This window comes from Anomaloglossus baeobatrachus, chromosome 10 (genome assembly GCF_048569485.1).
Source record: "Anomaloglossus baeobatrachus isolate aAnoBae1 chromosome 10, aAnoBae1.hap1, whole genome shotgun sequence".
NCBI classification, from domain to species: domain Eukaryota; kingdom Metazoa; phylum Chordata; class Amphibia; order Anura; family Aromobatidae; genus Anomaloglossus; species Anomaloglossus baeobatrachus.
In genome coordinates this window covers 43,298,508-43,320,755 of record NC_134362.1, presented here as the reverse complement: position 1 = coordinate 43,320,755, position 22,248 = coordinate 43,298,508, and the positions used below count along the sequence as shown (strand labels likewise).

General features: G+C 45.5%; 1 protein-coding gene across 3 annotated transcripts in view; it reads right to left on the bottom strand.

The window, feature by feature from the left end:
* Positions 1-1,228: 1,228 nt before the first annotated feature.
* EFEMP2 (EGF containing fibulin extracellular matrix protein 2) overlaps positions 1,229-22,248 on the bottom strand; it is a 40,994-nt gene continuing 19,974 nt past the window's right edge. For all 3 annotated transcript variants that reach the window (XM_075326401.1, XM_075326400.1, XM_075326403.1), the window contains 3 exons: positions 11,246-11,372; positions 9,509-9,704; positions 1,229-6,033 (listed from right to left, as the gene is read on the bottom strand). In XM_075326401.1, coding sequence (XP_075182516.1) covers positions 5,872-6,033; positions 9,509-9,704; positions 11,246-11,372 — 485 coding nt within the window. In that variant the 3' untranslated portion in view covers positions 1,229-5,871. The remainder of the gene's footprint in view (positions 6,034-9,508; positions 9,705-11,245; positions 11,373-22,248) is intronic.

Here is a 22,248-nt window from a genome sequence, read left to right as displayed (position 1 = left end):
ATAGATCCTCAGAGCCCTGACAAGATCCAGGTTATATATAGACTTCTCAAAAGAATGAACCAGAGTCGGGCAGAATGAAGGTAATACGATTTCTTCATTGAGATGAAAGGAAGATGGAGAGAGCCGGAGAACAACTTTGTCCTGGTGAACAACTAGATAGGGAACCCGGCAGGAGAGAGCTGCCAATTCTGATACTCGCCTCACTGACGTGATAGCCACTAAGAACACGACTTTCCAGGAGAAATCAAAGGGCCTGATAACAGGTTCATGTCCACCTCCTAGGACACTAAGCAAAAAACTGGCTTACTTCCTGTCCAGTCATAGGGTGTATACTGCGAAGGAGGAGCTAACTGCTGTTCTTAAGTTTTTTTGCATAGTGTCAACCTCCTGGCAATGGCAGCATACACCCATGGTCCTGTGTCCCCCAATAAGGCGAGAGATAAAAATGCATTGCTTTCAGCCCTCAAATAATGCAAAGAAAAAAGTTCATAATCATTTAGAAACAACAATTCTAATAATGTTTTAACTTAAGAAGAGTTCAGAAATCAATATTTTGTGGAATAACCATGATTTGTAATCACAGCTTTCATGCGTCTTGGCCGCTTTCCACCAGTCTTTCACACCTATTTTGGGTGACCTTATGCCACTCCTGCTGCAAAAAAAAAAGCAGTTCTTCGTTTGATGGCTTGTGACTATCCATCTTCCTTTTGATTACATTCCACAGGTTTTCAGTGGGGTTCAGGTCTGGAGATTGGGCTGGCCATGACCAGGATTTGATGTGGTGGTCCTTCATCCACACATTGATTGACCTAGCTGTGTGGCATGGCACATTGTCCTGCTGGTAAAGTCCTCAGAGTTGGGGAACATTGCCTGAGCAGAAGGAAGCAGCTGTTTTTTCAGGATAACCTTGTATGCGGCTTGATTCATACGTCCTTCGCAAAGATTAACCTGCCCAATTCCAGCCTTGCTGAAGCATCCCCAGATCATCACCAAATTTCACAGTGGCTGCAAGACACTGTGGCTTGTACGCCTCTCTCTCCAGGTCTCCGTCTAACCATTAGACGATCAGATGTTGGGCAAAGCTGAAAATTGGGTAAAGAAAATTCATCAAACATCTTTGCGAAGGACGTAGAGAATTTTGCATTTGTGCAGCAGCCAGCAATGTAATAGTCTGCACACATCTCATTTCCCCCTAGTGATACTCATGGACGCCTGGAGTTTTTTTTTTTTGTTTTTTCTCTTTATTGATGTACAGTACAATTTTGTAACAAGGCAAAAGTATAACAAAGAGGAGAAATTTACAAGGACAGGGGTAATATACAGAGAGTCAGCCTGCTAACAATAGTTATACACCATAAATTCTTCCCCCATTGTAGAGGCCGAGCACTGAACTCGCTGACTGCCAGAGTGAGGGTCTATCGCCCCCGGACAGTCCCAGTACTTACAGGTTTTACTCTACTCAACCTAAAATCTATGGAAATCTTATAATTTAATAACAGCTTGTAAAAAGACAAAAATACACAATATTAATTAAAACACTACTGTAACTAACTCAAATGTTGTTTATATGTCTGCTGAATGGCAGAAATAGCTAATTTACCAAACGTATAGCTCTAGAAGGGGGGGTGCAAAACTTTTATTTTTAACCTTAGGGCCACATTGGTGTAATCCCCGCCATAAAGCTTAAAGACCAAGTATACCCTTGGCACAGATTTTTTGCTTCTCAATGCAAAGTGAAGCAAATTTCTTTGTTAAAGGGAATCTGTCACCAGGTTTTTGCCACCTAATCTGAGAGCAGCATAATGTAGAGACAGAGATCCTGATTCCAGCGATGTGTCACTTACTCGGCTGCTTATGTAGTTTTGATAAAATCACTGTTTAATCAGCAGTAGATTATCATTACAAGACTACTTGGCGTGCTGCAGGTAGTCCAGCATATTTATGAGCTCTATATAACTGCTAAATCTGCATTAGTGAAAAGAATGATTTTATCAAAATGACAGCAAACAGCTCAGTAAGTGATACATTGCAGGTATCAGGGTCTCTGTCTCTGCATTATGCTGCTCTCAGATGGGGGAGCAAAAACCTGGTGACAGATTCTCTTTAAAAAAACTTCTAACATTTTGTTGGCAAACGGCAAAAAAATGTTACAAAATCCATCAGAGCTTTTGGTTGCTTCTGGAGTCTTTTCCCTCCCTTTACTCAGTGTTAGAGATAGCAGCAAGGACGTGGAGGAATTTGTGCACAGATCCTCACAATGTGGACAAATGAGAAAGCATGTACAGTTTCAAGGAGGGCAGAGAAAACATGTTATAGATGAGGAGGAAAGCACACACAGAGGAAATAAGTGCAGGATAGAAATTTTGCTGATATATAAGATATTGAAGACAGCGGCACACTGAATTCAGACAGTTCTCACATCCAGCCTATATTACTTGGAGAGGCACACTGTGCTCACATCCAGCCTATATTACTGGGAGAGACACAGAGCTCACATCCAGCCTATATTACAGGGAGAGACACACAGAGCTCGCATCCAGCCTATATTACTGGGAGAGACACAGAGCTCACATCCAGCCTATATTACTGGAGAGACACACATAGCTCACATCCAGCCTATATTACTGTGAGAGAGACACAGATCTCACATCCAGCCTTTATTACTTGGAGAGACAAACACACAGTGCTCACATCCAGCCTATATTACTGGGAGAGACACAGAGCTCACATCCAGCCTATATTACAGGGAGAGACACACAGACCTCACATCCAGCCTATATTACTGGGAGAGACACACAGCTCACATCCAGCCTATATTACTGGGAGAGACACAGAGCTCACATCCAGCCTATATTACTGGGAGAGACCCACAGAGCTCGCATCCAGCCTATATTACTGGGAGAGACACACAGCTCACATCCAGCCTATATTACTGGGAGAGACACAGAGCTCACATCCAGCCTATATTACAGGGAGAGACACACAGAGCTCGCATCCAGCCTATATTACTGGGAGAGACATACAGAGCTCACATCTAGCCTTTATTACTGGGAGAGACATACACAGCTCACATTCAGCCTATATTACTGGGAGAGACAGACCTCACATCCAGCCTATATTACTGGGAGAGACACACAGACCTCACATCCAGCCTATACTGCTGGGAGAGACACACAGAGCTCACATCCAGCCTATATTACTGGGAGAGACACACAGATCTCACATCCAGCCTATATTACTGGGAGAGACATACAGAGCTCACATCCAGCCTATATTACTGGGAGACACACACAGAGCTCACATCCAGCCTATATTACTGGGAGAGATGCACTTTTTCCATGTGAAAGGTGTCCATAACCTTTATAGGAGTGATAGCTTCTGAATAATTTGTGATAGATGATCGCTGCAATTCCAGAAATTCCTTTCTCCCCCATAGTCACACTCCAGAGAACAGACCGTTCATGCATATTGTATATATGCGAGTTGCTGAAGAAACAGTATCTCGCCCATCCCATACAGTACAATGAAGGCGGCTGAATACATACTGTACATGGTCGCCTCATCCTCTCCACATCATGCACTGCAATGAGGTCAGGCGATCCCTATTCTGCCAATATGTGGGGATTCCAGCAATAACCATACATTTGTACTTGCCTATCTTTGCTCCCGTGATAATCGTCGCTCCTATCTGACATGTGAGCAGCGACCTCACACACAGCCATGTCTATGACCAGATGGTTGAAGGCTGCACAGAGAGTCATCTCTGACACCTACTGCCCCTGTGTTGCCAGTTCTGCACCCCCGCTCTAGAGTCTTTTTTGAAAAAAGCACCCCCCAAAAAGGTTTTTTTTCCTTTAATAGTAACATATATTGTAAATAGTTAAACTGTTGTGTACTGGCGCTTCCGTTGTACCAGGTGACGGCACTTTTACTCCTTTTACGTCAGGACCAGAAGTCAGTTCCCTATGACAGTCACATCATCTATTCAGATCATGTATATTACCTTAGTAGGAAATAGTCAAAATACTTTTTTAGGAAATTTCTTTTTAAAGAGGTTTTCTGGGCTGCACAAATTTTTGCAGATTACTGAATCATGACAGTGAGCAATGTGCACGCTATCAGATTTGCCTTCTATTGACAGCTTGCGTCTCATAATTCTGGTCACTTCCCGACAAGAAACTTTTACTGATTCCCTTAATTGAGAGAAGCAGATGAGAAGTGCCAGTATGTGGCATGCGAGGACTGCTCAAATTGGCAATATAAAGGAATCCTGACAGTGTGCACATTGCACACTGTCATGATTAAGCAATCTCTAGTCATATAGAGTGATTGCAGAAATTCATGTTCAGCCCCGAAAACCCCTTTAAATACTACCGCTAAGACATGAGTAAGAAAATAAACATTAACCTCTCCATATAGACTAAAAACACAATGATACCAGTGAGAGTAATGAGAAGCTCCAGTATGTGGCATGCAAGGACCGCTGAAATTGGCAATAAAAAGGAATCCTGACAGTGTGCACATTGCACACTGTCATGATTAAGCAATCTAGTCATATAAAGTGATTGCAGAAATCAATGTTCAGCCCCGAAAACCCCTTTAAATACTACCACTAAGACATGAATAAGAAATTAAACATTAACCTCTCCATATATGCTAAAAACACAATGATACCAGTAAAGGCTACTTTACACACTGCGATATCGGTCCCGATATCGCTAGTGTGCGTACCCGGCCCCATCTGTTGCGCGACACGGGCATATCGCTGCCCGTGGCGCACAACATCGCCCAGAGCCGTCACACATACTTACCTGTCCGGCGACGTCGCTGTGACCGGCGAACCGCCTCCTTTCTAAGGGGGCGGTCCGTGCGGCGTCACAGCGACGTCACTGAACCGCCGCCCAATCGCAGCGGAGGGGCGGAGATGAGCGGGACGTAACATCCCGCCCACCTCCTTCCTTCCGCATAGCGGCCGGGAGGCAGGTAGGGAGACGTTCCTCGCTCCTGCGGCGTCACACGCAGCGATGTGTGATGCCGCAGGAACGAGGAACAACCTCGTTACTGCTGAAGTAACGATAATTGGGAATGGACCCCCGTGTCGCCGATTAGCGATTTTTCACTGTTTTGCAACGATGCAAAATCGCTAATCGATGTCACACGCAACGGCATCGCTAATGCGGCCGGATGTGCGTCACGAATTCCGTGACCCCAACGACTCCGCATTAGCGATGTCGTAGTGTGTAAAGCCCGCTTAAGAGTAGATGAGAAGCGCCAGTATGTGGCATGCGAGGACCGCTCAAATTAGCAATAAAAAGGAATCCTGACAGTGTGCACATTGCACACTGTCATGATTAAGCAATCTGTAGTCATATAGAGTGATTGCAGAAATCAATGTTCAGCCCCGAAAACCACTTTAAATACTACTGCTAAGACATGAGTAAGAAAATAAACATTAACCCCCTCCATATATGCTAAAAACACAATGATACCAGTGCACCTTAGTCTGTCCCCAATGGCACCAGACATGCAGAATACAGCTGCAGCCGTAATACTGATGCTACAATGTAGCCATTTGAAACCCAAATCGCAGTCTTGCAAAATCTGACATACGTGTGTGTAGTCGGATAGTCACATTATATTACAGAGAGCCTGGCCATGTCACCGGTGCTATCCTATAATAGAGATAAGGACTTTTTTCACCTTTTCCGTGCCGGAGACCCGTGACACTGCCAGGCACTGAAATAGGCCGTCTCATATAAAGAAACAAAATACAAAGAGTGACTCGACTAGAAAATAAAATACCAATTAATGAAAATGTCTTGATAAAAAAATAAAAAAGTGAATGACTCAAAGGACAATGTCGCTTGTCGTCTAGAAGGAATGTGCGCCCACGAAAATGGTGAGTCTCAGGACCGAGCTGGAGCGGTAGCTGAGGAGGGAGTTGGAGGTCAGCATTTCAAGATCCAGAGTGAACTCCTGGGGACCCTTGATGGGACGGGCCAGGACCACCATCGCACTGATGTTGTTTATTTGCTGCAAAAAGAGAAACAAATATATGTTTTTGGGTAATTCTCAAGAAACAGAACACTCAATGTTAAAGGGATTGTCTCATCATTATAAACATTATATATATCGGAAACCACTGCAGTCTATTAGCGATGGGCAGTTTCCTAGGCAAGGAGTGCAGCGCTTACAAGTGCTTTCTGAAAGAGCTCTATCGGGAAGAGAGCTTGTAAGCACTGCTCAGAAGCTGGCGTGGACGCTGAATCTGGGTGGTGTAGGTGTCACAGTGATCCTCATTGTAGTAGAGGTGCAGCTGCTTCTGGTTGAAGCATCGGAGAGGCAGAGTTTGGGCCAGCAGCGCCATGATGGCACATGCCAATCATGTAGGAGTGCACTCATCCCTGGAAGGCAAGTGAGGGATATTCTGCAGAAGTTGAGAAATCTTCAAAGTTTGCTGCAAGTGTATATTTATCCATGGTGAGGATTTTACCCTACCATGTACGAGTGACTACAGAACTCTATATGTAAATGTCAAACACTTGTGCATAAACCCTGTATAACAGTATATAGAGTCCCCTTGGCACTACAGATAGCGAAGTATGGTGCCTCTATGTGGCATTGTGTTCTTCAGCAGATGCAGAACGACTGGGGTAAAATGGCTCAGTATTGTCCCAAAATTTATTCTTTGCTTCCCTCACCCCGGTCCGCTTAACTCTGTTGTGCTCCATGTCGGGTTTTACACATGGCCCGGCGTGATCCCATGTGATCATCTGCCTGAGCCTATTTAAGACTCGCCGAGACACAAACCTGTGTCTTGGTAATAAGACTTTTAGTTTGTCTGTGCATGACGACCTACTCTGATCTCCCAGGACCTCTGCTACGTTTCCGGACATCTGTTGTCTGCCTGCAGTTTCCAGTATCTCTGCTATCCGTGTGGTGTCTCCAGGACATCTCCTGTCTGTGGCTTCCAGTACCTCTACCACCAGCCTCCTGTATGCCTGCGATTTCCAGTACCTCTGCTGCCAGCCTGTTGTCTACCTGCGGCTTCCATACATCATCTACCACTGGCTTCCAGTATATCTGCTACCAGCCTCCTGTCGGCCTGCTCCTTCCAGTATATCTGCTACCAGCCTACTTTTGGCCTGCTCCTTTTAGTACCACTGCTACCAGCCTCCTGTCGGCCTGCTCCTTCCAGTATATCTGCTACCAGCCTCCTGTCGGCCTGCTCCTTCCAGTATATCTGCTACCAGCCTCCTGTCGGCCTGCTTCTTCCAGTATATCTGCTACCAGCCTCCTGTCGGCCTGCTCCTTTTTGTACCTCTGCTACCAGCCTCCTGTCGGCCTGCTCCTTTTAGTACCTCTGCTACCAGTCTCCTGTCGGCCTGCTCCTTCCAGTATATCTGCTGCCAGCCTCCTATTGGCCTGCTCCTTCCAGTATATCTGCTACCAGCCTCCTGTCGGCCTGCTCCTTCCAGTATATCGGCTACCAGCCTCCTGTCGGCCTGCTCCTTCCAGTATATCGGCTACCAGCCTCCTGTCGGCCTGCTCCTTCCAGTATATCTCCTACCAGCCTCCTGTTGGCCTGCTCCTTCCCGTATATCTGCTACCAGCCTCCTATTGGCCTGCTCCTTCCAGTATATCTGCTACCAGCCTCCTGTCGGCCTGCTTCTTCCAGTATATCTGCTACCAGCCTCCTATCGACTTGCTCCTTCCAGTATTTCTGCTACCAGCCTGTCTGCCTGTGTCATCCAATACCTCTGCTACCCTTTTCCCATACGCCTCACCTGCCTCCTGCACCGTAACTCATGTGCCCACCTGGACCTTGGGCTTGGAGAATCCACCTCACCAGGTGAGCCTGAAAGTGGCGTAGCACCAATACTAGGAGGTCATGCCACCGTGAGCTGAAGGGACCCAATGCCAAATTGTTTTACTCCTTGGCTGCACCGACCGTCGTATTTACACGGAACAAAAATATAAACTCAACCCTTTTTCGTTTTAGCTCCCATTTTTAATGAGCTGAACTAAGACTTTTTCTATGGACACAAAAGGCCTTTTTCGCTCAAATATTGTTTACAAATTTGTTGAAATTTGTGTTAATGATCACTCATAAAAAAATGGGAGCAAAAACAAAAGTGTTGCATTTATATTTTTGTTTAGTGTATAAGACTGAAATCATAAGAATTTGTATAGAACAGGTTCTATGCTAGGTGGGTGCTGGCTCTTTTATAGAGCAGACACCTGCCAGTAACAGCTTTGATTGGAGCTGTCTCTGATAGCAACAGTTTTAGGGCGGTGTTACACGCTACGATATATCGGGCAATATGTCGGCGGGGTCACGGATTCCGTGACGCCCATCCGGCATCTTTAGAGATATCGTAGCGTGTGACAGCTACGAACGACTATGAACGAGCAAAAATACTCACCTTATCGTTGCTCGTTGACATGTCGTTCATTTTCATAACGTCGTTCCTCCTGCGCGCCGGTTGTTCGTCGTTCCCGAGGCAGCATACATAGCTACGTTTGACACCCTGGGAACGACGAACACAGCTTACCTGCTTCTCGCCGGCAATATGGAAGGAAGGACGTGGGCAGGATGTTACGTCCCGCTCATCTCCGCCCATCTGCTTCTATTGGGCGGCCGCTGTGTGACTTCGCTGTGACGCCGAACGTCCCTCCCCCTTCAGGAAGAGGTTGTTCGTCGCCCACAGCGAGGTCGTTCGGGAGGTAAGTACGTGTGACGGGGGTTTAACGACTTTGTGCGACACAGGCAACAAATTGCCCGTGACGCACAAACGACGGGGCGGGTGCGATCGCCCGATATATCGTCCCATGTGACGCCGCCCTAAGGCTGCTTTCACACTTGCGTTGTTTTAAATCTGACGGATCCATCGTTTTTTAGATGTCAACTGACGCAACGGATGTGTTATTTCACAAGATTCCGTTCACAGGAATCCTGTGAAAAAAAAACTGATCCGTCGCGTCCGTTAAACCCTTTTTCTGACGGATCCGTTGTGATCCGTTTGTGTTTGGGACATCCCAGTGGGTGTGCCAAACATGTTGGGCATGCTCAGTAGAGCATGACGGAATCCAGCACTAAATTCCGTTGTGTGACGGATCGCGACGGAATTCAGCACCATAGATATACATTATAGCTTGTGACGGATGGCGACGGACACCTGCAGAGTCCGATTTTTTTGCCGCTCCAAAAAAACCTTACATGCAGCTTTGCTCCCACCTGATAGTAAACAACTAACCCGTCACGTGGCGGATGCAACGTAAGGCCATCCATCGCTAATAGAAGTCTATGAGGAAAAAATGTATTCCTGCAAAATATTTTGCAGGATACCGTAATTCCTCAACGCGACGGATGCAAAACAACGTAAGTGTGAAACCAGCCTAACCCCTCAGATGCAGCGGTGAACAGCACCTATAGCATCTAAGCAGTTAGAGAGGAAGCGACCATCTGCTGCACCCTTGGAAACACTCACAATAATGTGTCACTTACCCTAATATAGAAGTCGCCCTGTTCATTTCCTGACCGAATCTGGAAGGTGTTATACGCTCCAGGATACACACTGGTCGCCTGGATTTGGAATATGTCGGAGGGAACACTGCGGTCTGACGTGATGCTCATGTACCGATACACTATTGACCCCGGCTCATCGCGACATAGAGGGTTGGTGCCCGGGCACATACATCGACTGCAATAAAAAAAAAAAAATCACAGTTTCACTTTATACATCAAATCTGTCTGACATTATCGCAATTTACTCATCTGTGTAATAAAAAAAAAAGTTTCAAAACAATAATGAAGAGGTTACATATAAAACGGCGGCAGCAAACATGGCAGCCAAGGAAAAGTCATAAAAGTGTACGTTTGATCACCCACATTCATTATATCATATGATGCACTGGAAGGTAGGAAAAAAAATTCCAAGAGCATTGAAATTTAGAAAAAAAACGTTGCCATTCCACAATATTTTTTTTCTCTCCATTTACCATGTTTACTATACGGTAAAACTGACCTAGCAAAATAATACCCCAGGTAAATACAATTACGCAGATACCAAACTTGCATACTTTCTTTTTTCTTTAAGTGCTGAATTTTGGGGGGGATTTGTATCAAAAAAAATATTTTTTTTTTTTTTTGCCTATGTCACCATTTTCTGAGGTCTGTAACGCTTTACATGTTTTAGAATCTGGGGGATGTGTGAGGATCTGTATTTTGTGCCCTGACCTGTCGTTTTTACTGATACTGTTTTGGGGCATATGCAATACTTTGATGGTCTCTTATTGCTATTTATTGCAATGTTGTGGCGCTCAAAAAAATGTAATTCTGGTTTTTACATTTTTTTACTGTTATGCTGTTTATCAATTGGTTTAATTTATTTTCTATTTTGATAGATCGCACTTTTACGAACACAGCGATATTGAAAACTTTTGGTTTTTATTTTTTTTTCATATTTTTTAAAACAATTTTTTCCTTTTCACTGTATTCAATAGTCCTTTTAGGAAACTTGAAGCTGTGATCGTCTGATTACTTGTGCTATACATAACAGTGCATCAGCACTGCTATGTATAGTGAAAATCACAATCTCCTATGGACGCCAGCTAAACGCTGTCTTTTACAGGAGTATCATAATGACATGCATGGGGGTCTTCCATAGACTATCGGCTGTCACTGCAACCCACCAATGCTTTGTGTTCACGTCACAGGGGTGCCAATGGTTGCATGAAATGATGCCCCCCCCCCCCCCCCCGCCTGTGTTTGTTTAACACTGCTATCAGAGTTTCATAGTGGTATTTAACAGGTTAACAGGTTAACCACCACGGGGGGGGGGGAGCTCCGCTCCTCCCGCAGCTGTTAAAGGCACATGGTGGCTGATTAAATCAGCTATTATCTACTGGGAAAGATGTGGGCTCCGTGTTCAAGCCCACATCAAAGGTAGAGACACAACCTTTGACGTACATGTACTCCAAAGGACAAGATGGGGTTAAACTTTGTTAGTCGACTTAAACCTGCGATTGTGTGATTACTTATAATATATACTACAATACTAAAGTTTTACAGTTTATAGTAAAAATTGGCTTCTGAGCCTGCTTCAAAAACAGGAACCCAACATATGACATAATAGTCTGCCATATGTTGGGAAGGGGTTAAATGGAACCTGAAACTGCTGAAAAATCTGTCAAGACCACTTTAAATCTATTTCAGAAGAGATATCTTATGGCAAAGACTCACTTGTCAGACACTTGTATATAGGGCTCGACACAGAGGTTATTTTCCACGCAGCGGTACCCTCCATGGAAGTTGACGCAGGTCTGTTGGTCCGTGCAGGTGTTCGTTCCTGTCTCACATTCATTGATATCTGTTCATAAAATAGAGATAAAAAAGTGAAACAAATGACAAAAGCAATGAACAGGTCAGGGTAAAATGTCTCTGCATAGATGAGAGAATAAACAATACAAATAATAATGAGCGGAGTTCAGTACAGCTGAGGTTAGCGGTGTCACATTACAAAACCTTCTATCACCATCTCACACTGCTGCCAGCTCAGTTGTACTGTCCATCTCCCCACACAAACTGTCAGCGAGAGCAGGCTGGGTGTCGTTATATGTCTCATATAGGAGAAAGCCTGTTTTAAGCTATTGTGGGGGCTTTTTCTTCTTTCCCTTCACTGTTGTGCTGACTGCTTAACGTCAACGTCATACAGGGAGACGGTGCATACATATCCGGTGAAAACTCTGATGACACCCACTTAGACAACAAATAACTTATTAGCTGTGAAATACTTTGTTTATATCTCCGCTACGTAGAGAGAAAAATAAAAAAATAAATATCTTTTATTCTGCTCTGCAGCCACTGCTCACAAAATGTTAGGAATATTTGGCTTTCAGGTGAAAGTTAAAAAGTTCATGCTGCTGTGATATTTTATCATGACAGTAGGGCATTTATGTAGAAGCAGCAATGGTGATCTCCTCATCTCTAACAATTTATTGAAACAAAAGCCAACACCAGTGGTGGGTACATCCCCCACCCCCCACAAATGTCAATGTCTCATTAACTTGTCATGTGGCTTGAGCATCAATTACAGGTGACAACGACACCTCCTGCTGGTCACAAGTGGAATTATTGTCTGCGGAGGCATGGCATCCCACTCTTCTTGAAGGGAGGCCCTCAGGTCATTGATGTTCTGGAGTACAGAGTTACAAGCCTCAACATGGCGACTAAACTGATCCCATAGGTTTTCTATGGGATTCAGGTCTGGAGATAGTGCAGGCCGCTCCATTTGAGATCCCCCAGACTCCAGCAGTAGTTCCCTAATGGTGCAACCTCGCTGAGCTGGAGCATGGTTATCCATGAAGATGAAATTAGACCTGTTCTGTTCATACAGAGGTGCAATGACTGGATTAATGATGTTATTTTTGTAGTAGGGGCTGTCATTGTACCATTAACACAGTGTAGGGCAGTTCTGTACTGACTAGACACACCGGCCCACACTAACACCCCCACCACCAAAGGCGCGTCTGGTGACAACAGTGGCTGATGCATAGCGCTCTCCTTGATGTCTCCAACATTGTTGACGGCCATCATTTTTGACCAGCGTGAATCGACTTTCATCAGTGAACAACACTGAGGCCCACTGGTCCCTTGTCCAGCGTAGATGACGCCTGTGCTTGGTGGTGAGGTCTGGTACGTTACAGGTCATCTAGCACACAGACCACGCTGATGTAAATGGTTTTGAATGGTCTGACGTGACATTTAGGGGCCTCTCACCTACCCTAAATGTATCTGGAGTTATGTGGCATTCATCATCCGGGTCCGAAGGGCATTGTTCACAATGAAGCAGTCATCAGTGTGGGATTTGACCAGAGGACGTCCAGTTCTCTGCCTTTCTGTGACTCTTCCAGTCTCTCTATATCTCTGTACAACCTGCTGGTGACACTCTGTGACACTCTAAGCTCAGTGGACACTTCCGTCTGAGAACCTCCTGCTTAAAGACTCACAATGGCAAGATACTGCTGATCAATTGTTAGGTGTCCTCTTGGCTTCATGATGCCAAAACGTGAACAGCATGATGAGGAGGACTGTATAATACTAATTCTAAATGAAACCTGAAATATATTGGGCGATTCATGGATCAAACACCTGTTGTGAATTTTGCCATTAAGCTCCTTGTTATAGAACAGCAAGTTGTGTAAAAAGTCCTGAAACATTGAACAGTTGGATATGAGCATCCAAAAGTTTAGAGTAGGTCGCATTAAGTTGCCCTGAAGAGAAGGTCCCATTAAGTTACCCTGGAAAGGTTTAGAGTAGGTTTCATTAAGTTGCCCTGAAAAGGTTTAGAGAAGGTCCTATAAAGTTGGGCTGAAAAGGTTAAGGCGGCGTTACACGCTACGATTTATCTGACGATATGTCGTCGGGGGGACGGATTCCGTGACGCACATCCCGCATCGTTAGCGACGTTGTTGTGTGTGACACCTACGAGCGACTCTGAACGCAAATAGGATGAAAATCGTTGACCGTTGACACGTCGTTCAGTTTCAAAATACTGTTCGTCGTTTGGAACGCAGCAGACATATTGGTACGTTTGACACCCTGCCAACGACGAACAACATCCACAAGACCGCCTTGGTCAAACAATATATCGCTGAACGATGTTGCATCGTTTTTGAGATCGTTACGTGTGACCGCTAATAAACGACCTATGTGCGATCTCAGCAAATCGTAACTACGATCTGGGCGTGTCACATAGTTTTAGAGATCGTCAGATAAATCGTAGCGTGTAACGGGGCCTTTAGAGAAGGTCCCATTAGTTTGTCCTGGAAAGGTTTAGAGAAAGTCCCAATAGGTTGCCCTGGAAAGGTTTAGAGAAGGTCCCATTAAGTTGCCCTGAAAAGGTTTAGAGAAGGTCCCATTAAGTTGCCCTGGAAAGGTTTAGAGAAGGTCCCATTAAGTTGCCCTGAAGAGGTTTAGAGAAGGTCCCATTAATTAGGCCTGAAAAGGTTTAGAGAAGGTCCCATTAAGTTGCCCTGAAAAGGTTTAGAGAAGGTCCCATAAAGTTGGCCTGAAAAGGTTTAGAGAAGGTCCCATTAAGTTGCCCTGGAAAGGTTTAGAGAAGGTCCCATTAAGTTGCCCTGAAAAGGTTTAGAGAAGGTCCCATAAAGTTGGCCTGAAAAGGTTTAGAGAAGGTCCCATTAAGTTGCCCTGGAAAGGTTTAGAGAAGGTCCCATTAAGTTGCTCTGAAAAGGTTTAGAGAAGGTCCCATAAAGTTGGCCTGAAAAGGTTAGAGGGCATTGAAGAATCATCCTGAAATGTCACCCAAAATCCAAATAGCCATATCTTTTTGAGAGTAGTGCGGCATCTCTTTTTATAAGTGAGGCATCTCTTTTTTCTGGCCATTAGCAGACATGTTCTGCTATAGCGCACAGTATGCACTGTAAGCACTTAATCTAAAGCTTCATACTTCTCAATCTAACAGCCTTTATGTGTCCCTCAGGACTGGGATGTGAGGCTTCCTGCAATCTCCCACATCAGTCGTCCCACTTAGCACTGCGCTATGGTCTGACTCTGCTCGCTCATGCGTATCTATGTCATGCTTGCTCTGGCAAGCTAGGAAAGCACAGAAGCCAGCAAGACCACAATCCAGCAGAGAGCAAGAGCAGTGTTTGTTTTTCTGTCAAATTAGAGAGTAAAAAAAAAAAAGAAAAACCTATTCATACGGCATTTTATGGCAGCGCTCCTAAAATTGTGAATATTTATTTCTGCAGTTGAGGTGATCTACAAACACACAAGAGGAACATCAGAGCGCATAAAACTCTGACAGTCTCCGGCTATGGGATAAGTGTAGAACTGTTCTTTAGTACACGTCAGCATATTATTTCTACAAGTGATCCGACAACTGGAGTCACTTTTAGGAAATTTATTGTCTTTCCTCTTCCTCACTCAACCCCCCCACCTGACATATCCATCAATGTCAAGGGCTACTCACTTTCCCCAATGCCACGTTCTCGCTGTCTGGGTGTAATCCTAGATTCTGATCTCTCTTTCAAGCCACACATTCAAGCCCTCTTCACCTCCTGCCGCCTCCAACTCAAAAATATTTCCCGGATCCGTACATTCCTTTACCAAGAAGCTGCAAAAACCCTAGTGCATGCCCTTATTATCTCCCGCCTGGACTATTGCAACCTCCTGCTCTGTGGCCTCCCTTCTAACAGTCTCGCACCCCTACAATCTGTTCTAAACTATGCTGCCTGGCTAATCCATCTGTCCCCCCGCTACTCCCCGACCTCTCCTCTCTACCAATCCCTTCACTGGCTTCCCATTGCCCAACGACTCCAGTTCAAAACACTAACCATGACATACAAAGCCATCCACAACCTGTCTCCTCCCTACATCTGTGACCTAGTCTCCCGGTACTTACCTGCATGTAATCTTTGATCCTCACAAGATCTCCTTCTCTACTCCCCTCTCATCTCCTCTTCCCACCATCGCATCCAAGATTTCTCCCGTGCCTCCCCCATACTCTGGAACGCTCTACCTCAACATATCAGTCTCTCACCTACCTTGACAAGCTTCAAAAGGAACCTGAAGACCCACCTCTTCCGACAAGCCTACAACCTGCCGTAACCCTCAGTCTGATACAGCACCGCACAACCAGCTCTACCCTAACCTACTGTGTCCTCACCTATCCCTTGTAGACTGTGAGCCCTCGCGGGCAGGGACCTCTATCCTTCTGTACCTGTCTGTGTCTTGTACGGTTTATGATTATTGTACTTGTCCCTATTATGTACACCCCTTTCACATGTAAAGCGCCATGGAATTGATGGCGCTGTAATAATAAATAATAATAACAATAGTGAACTGTGATCCATGAACTGCTCCATCCATACAGCAGATAAGTCGCCTCCATGAATGATTCACGGATCTCCAGTTCTCAGAATCTCCAGTAACATTAAGGGTGGAATCTATAGAAAAGGACATTATCATCTTCATTTTTGGATTTAGCTACACTCATTTTTTTATGTGAAAACTGGAAAACACACAATCCTGGCACCAAAACAAAAAATAAAATCTGAATATTGTGTCTATTTCTAGAACCATTTTCGGCATGGAGCGGGCATCAGGAATGTAAGGTGCACGTCCTACACAGAAGAATCATCTCGGATTAGGTTCTTGGAGTTTCTGATAAGGATCAGGCAGATCTCTGTCCTGTCTCAATAGACAAAACAAAGATAAGTAAGAGATTCTGCTGTTTTGTGGAATGGGAATTCTACACATGGAAGAAGGAGATATATTCTCTAGGAAGCCTTTATATACAGTATATCACAAAATTGAGTACACCCCTCACATTTTTGAAAATATTTTACTATCTCTTCATGGGACAACATTGAAGATCTGACCCTGTGATACAATGTACAGTAGTCAGTGTTCACCTTGTATAATGGTGTAAATTTGGTGCCCTCTAAATAACTCAACACACAGACCTTTAACATCCACCAGCTTGGTGATGACGTTATGGGGGATGGAAGAGGATCCAGTGGCTCTTATGAAGCTCTAATGTCCTCCATGCCCAAGAGAGTTAAAGGGAACCTGTCACCACCTGTTTCCCATTATGAGCTGCGGCCACTACCAGTGAGTCCTTGTATACAGTATTGCAGAATACTGTATATAAGAGCCCAGGCTGCTCTGTATAACGTAAAAAACACCTTTAGGCCCTCTGCGCACTTGCCGGTTTTTGCCGCGGATTTGCTGCATGTTTCGCTGCAGAAAATGTTCCTAACATCTCTGCAGTGGTTCACCAGCAAATCCTATGGGAGGAAAATGCTGTGCGCACTATGCGGATTTTGACAGCTGCATGTTTTACTGCGGGATTCCCGTAGCAAAAACAATTGCATGTCACTTCTTTTCCGCAGGTAGCTGCGGGATTTCACTCCATTGACTGTAATGTAATCGGGAAATCCCGCAGGGAATAACGCAGGCAGCAAATTCTGTGCGGTTTATTGCCTTTTCCTGCATTATTCCCTGCGGTATTTCGCGTTTTTCGGGACATAATATTCATCACTGCCTGTGTTTTGCAGGGAAGTGATGTCATTATGACAGGAAGAGGAAGCGGAGCAGAGAGTAAACACACAGAGATCACAGACACAGACATAGAACACACACACATCACACTCACACACAGACATATAGAATACACATACAAATCAAACTGACATATTACAAATAAAAAAAACCCGTGGGCTCAGCTGTATTTTTACCTTCCAGCCAAGGTAATCACACAGCGGCGGCCCGGTATTCTCAGGCTGGGGAGGGCGAGGGCCAGGGTTAATGCCCCCCCACTCCCGCAGCCGAGAATATCAGCCCGCAGCTGCCCCGGGACTGTCGCATCCATTATGCAACAGTCCCGGAGTGTCCCCGGCTCTTCCAGATGCCGTGATGCGGTGGCAATCCAGGTAATAACGAGTTAATGGCAGCGGATCGCCGCCACTAAGTCCAGGCTTAATCATGGCAGCGTCTATGAGACAGCTTTCATGATTAACCCGTAAGTAAAGTGAATAAACACACACACACCCCGAAAAAATCCTTTATTTTAAATAAAACACAAAAAAGTCCCTCTTTCACCCCTTTATTAACCCCTCCCAACACACAGCTCCGGCGTAATCCACCGAGGTCCCACGACGCTTGCAGACTGCTGCAGCCGCGACTGACACACTGCACTGAATGCAGCCTCGCAACGAGACTGCAGAGGTCATTACAGGTGATTTCTCACGGTCGGTAATGTGAACACATTACCGCTCGTGAGAACTGCAGTGTGTCCTCACAGGGACTATATTGATTGATTATCTATCCCTCTATCTATTTATCTATCTATCCCTCTATCTATCTATCCCAGAAGGAAATGACCTTTTTTTTTTCAATGTGCCTTATTGCATTGAATGCATTAAAACACATGTACCAGCCTGTGGAAAAAACGCACCAAAACCGCACGAAAACGCAACAAAACGCATGCAGATTTAGGTGCGTTTTTTCCGTGGGTGCGGTAATCTTTCAGTGCCTGCGGAATTTTCTTAAGAAAATTCCATTTTCTAGTGCGCACAGGGCCTTATAATACTCACCAAGGGGCGGTCCGGTCCAATGGATGTCGCTGCTTACAGGTCTGGTGCCTCCTCTTTGCTGTGAATGCCATTCTTCTTCTCAGCCCTTTGCAGATGACGCACCGACCTCATCCACATAGGCCACTGTTACACCTCGTGGCTCTCCTGTGGCAAGGAATGAGACAGTCTCCTTGCCTGCCACGAGCGCTCCTGCTCCGCAGCGCCGAAGGTCTGCCAGACTGCGCAGAGTGCAGGAGAAACCTCCTCAGAGAGGCAGCACAAGGGTGACACCTAGTGGTACTCCTGTTGCAAGAAATGAGGCGGTCTCCCATTCCTTGCCTGCCACAGCTCCTCCTGCTCAGCAGCCTCGAAGGTCTGTGAGGTTGCGCAATGTGCAGAGATTTGCTGCTCAGGGAAGCAGTGAGACTCCCGTTATCTCTACACATTGTGAGACCGAGGATCCCGCCTCTATTTCCCAGAGGCAGGAGGGTGAGCATGTGCTATGCTTGGTGGATCCTGATTCGCCCACTGACGTCACACGGCTTGATGACAAGGCTGGTGACGTGGTGAATCCTGACTGGCCAGGCTGGGATCTCGTGGATCCTGATTGGGTCAAGTCCGTCATCTCCGCCTCGCGCCCGCCCTTGGCTGGAGCTACACCTCCTTAAAAGCTCCTCCTGCCATCATGGCGGCGCGCGACCGTCCTTCTATGTTTGGATGTCTGGCAGCGTGCTGCCACGCCACTGCTCAGGCATTATCCTCTTCTGTGGGCTTGGCCCTTGCTGCTTAGGCAGTACCTCGTTTGCAGGCCGTGTTCCTGCCTTGCTGCTCCGGCAGTAGCTCCTTCTACAGGCCGTGTTCCTGTCCCAGGTGAGCTCCTCGAGTCTCCACTGGACTCACCTGGTTATTGAAAGCACACGTGCGTGGGCACCTCTGTGCTACCCTCGTGCCATATTCTCGTGACTTCCACTGGCACACGTGCGTGGGCACCTCTGTGCTTCCCCGTGCAACAGGTACACCGAGCCGTGTGATCCCTGCCATACAACCCACACGGGTTAGGGCAGACCGGTGTACATAGATCGTCTGTGACATTCCAGACGATCGCTAGCAGCAACCCGCTCACTCTTCACCCACCATAGCAGCGGTCCCTTACACCGCTCAGTGGACCTTGACCGGCGGAAGCTGTCCATTCCCCATCTTGGCACGCTTCCCCGGGTCCCCCTCGTAACAGGCCACCATTGCGATCCTGTGCAGGCCCACTTTGATCTTCCCAGCAGAGGGCAGATCAAAGTATTGTAGTGTGCATGTGTGGCGGTCTCTGACCTTTCCTCGCGTCTCCACATTACAGTAATTTGATCTGCCCTAAGCAGAGCAGGTCAAAGTGCACCTGCGCAGAACCGCAATGCCGGCTTGTGTGGATGAGTTAGGAAGCGTCATCCACATGGGGCTGAGAAGAAGGAGGACGGCGAAAGCAGCAGAGAGCAGGCGCTGGACCTGCAAGCAGCGACATCCATCAGACCGGACAGTCCCCTAGGTGAGTATTATAAAGGTGTTTTTTACATTATACAGAGCGGCTTTGGCTCTTATATATAGGTAGTATACCAAAATGCTATATATAAGGGCTCACTGGTGGTGGCCGCAGCTCATAAGGGAAAAACCTTGGTGACAGGTTCCCTTTAAGGCAGTGCTTGAAAATAATAACGGCCATACAAATTATGGACACTTTGGGCACAAGCTATCCATTTTCTCTTAGGGGTGTACTCACTTTTGTTGCCAGCAGTTTAGACATTAATGGCTGTGTACTGAGTTATTTAGAGGACACCAAATTTACACTGTTGTACAAGCTGCACACTGACACTGTACATTGTATCACAGGGTCAGATCTTCAGTGTTGTCCCCTGAAAATATATAATAAAATATTTACATAAATGTGAGGGGTGTACTCACTTTTGTGATATACTGTATAGATATGTTGAAAATGGTGTGTGATCTACCAGAAGGATATCATAGAGCAGAAGGAGCTTGCTAGACTCATATGAATTTTTTAGGCATTTTTTTTTATCAGAAAAGTGTCAGTGTAACTTGTATTTTATTCCTCAAAATCCCTGATGTATGTATGAGTCCAGTGGGCGGTCCTACTAGTGATTGACAGTCTTCCCTGTATGCTGCATATAGATAGAGATCTCGGTCACGGCTAGGGCTGCCCACTGGACTTCTAAACATATAAACTCCATGGATTTCAAGGAATAAGATACAAATAAAGGCCGCTTTACATGCAACGACATCGCTAACGAGATGTCGTTGGGGTCACGGAATTCGTGACGCACATCCGGCCTCATTAGCGATGTCGTTGCGTGTGAAACGCACAAACGACCGTTAACGATCAAAATTACTTACCTAATCGTTGATCGTTGATGCGCCGTTCTAATCCCAATTATCGTTGCTGTTGCAGGACGTAGGTTGTTCGTTGTTCCTGCGGCAGCACAAATCGCTACGTGTGACACCCCAGGAACGAGGAACAATATCGTACCTGTGTCCACCCGCAATGAGGAAGGAAGGAGGTGGGTGGGATGTTCATTCCACTCATCTCCGCCCCTCCGCTTCTATTGGGCAGCCGCTTAGTGACGCCGCTGTGACGCCAAACGAACCGCCCCCTTAGAAAGGAGGCTGTTCGCCGGCCACAGCGACGTCGCTATGCAGGTAAGTATGTGTGTGACGGGTCCGAGCAATGTTGTGCTCCACGGGCAGCGATTTGTCCGTGACGCACAACCGACGGGGGCGGGTACCCTCGCTAACAATATCGATAGTGATATCGCTGTGTGTAAAGTGCCCTTTATTCGGAATGTTTTCCAATAATCCGGTATATCATTCTGCTTGGCTTCTCCTTTATACAATTGCTGTCAACAGATCAAACTGCATGTACCACGGGGTAGGTTCCCTTAAATTTTCAAATCTCAATTTTAGGATCTATTAGATGTGTTCAATATATACATATTGTGAATTCCAGATTTATTCAAGTGACATCTTTTTCCAAACACTGCCGCTCACCTGAAGTTATCTTATCTACCAGTAGAATAAAGCATCCAACATGAGAAAATTCAACACAACTGACCCTTGATTCCCTTGCTATAAGTATACAATAGTCAAAAATCTCTTGTCCTGAATTAGAAAGATTTCCTTTAACTAGAACCAAGGCCGACCCCTGATAATGGCCTATAGCATTATCCTCCTCCACCAAACTGTAAAGTGAGCACAATGCAGTCATGGGGTAACGTTCTCCTGGCATCACCAAACCCAGACTCGTCCATCAGACACCAGATAGAGAAGTGTAATCCGTCATTGCACAGAACATGTTTCCTCCAGTGGTGGCAGCTTTACACCACTTAATCTGACACTCGGCACTGTGCTTGGTGATGTAAGTCTACATGTGTCTGCTCAGCCATGGAAACCCGTGCCATGAAGGTATACAGTGATAAAAAGCATCTTTCTTACATGTTCATGGTTAATACCATCATTAGAGCTATAAAACATAATTGCTCATACATATTATTAACCCTTGGTGACATCTGAGTAAGCCATGTATTTGGTTATTTTTAAGAAGCGAAACGTTCGTTAGGTCTCCTGTCTTTTTTTGCTCTGAATAACCTTTGTCCTCTGACTACCCAACACTGAGAGTATATGGGTGATGTATATCTGATCATGGTCAACTATTTTTTGTACACCGCAACATATTTATACCTAATTGGTTAGCATGCACGGGGGTCTCTGCATTTACCTGGTCACATTTGATTAATCATAGACGGTTATTTGGTCATATTGTCAGTTTGCTTGAACCTCCGTGATGTTAGTTAATGTTCGCTGCTGTAATGTTTTGGTGTACCTACAATAATTTTTCTGACCTTTGATCAGATTGTCCTCCTTTTACTCTCGACGTGGGGTGTTAAGTCATTACCATCTGACTGTATTTCTTGTCCGTTTATTTTATTGGCATCCTGTGCCTTATCTATGTATTGCTATATACGGATCACTTACTGTTACATATGGACTTTGGTTGTTCTATGGTTGTGAATTCTCATTTTAATATTGTTATTAATAAAAATTTGAAATTTTCTATTGAACATTGTTTACTGATGTGCATTTTTTACT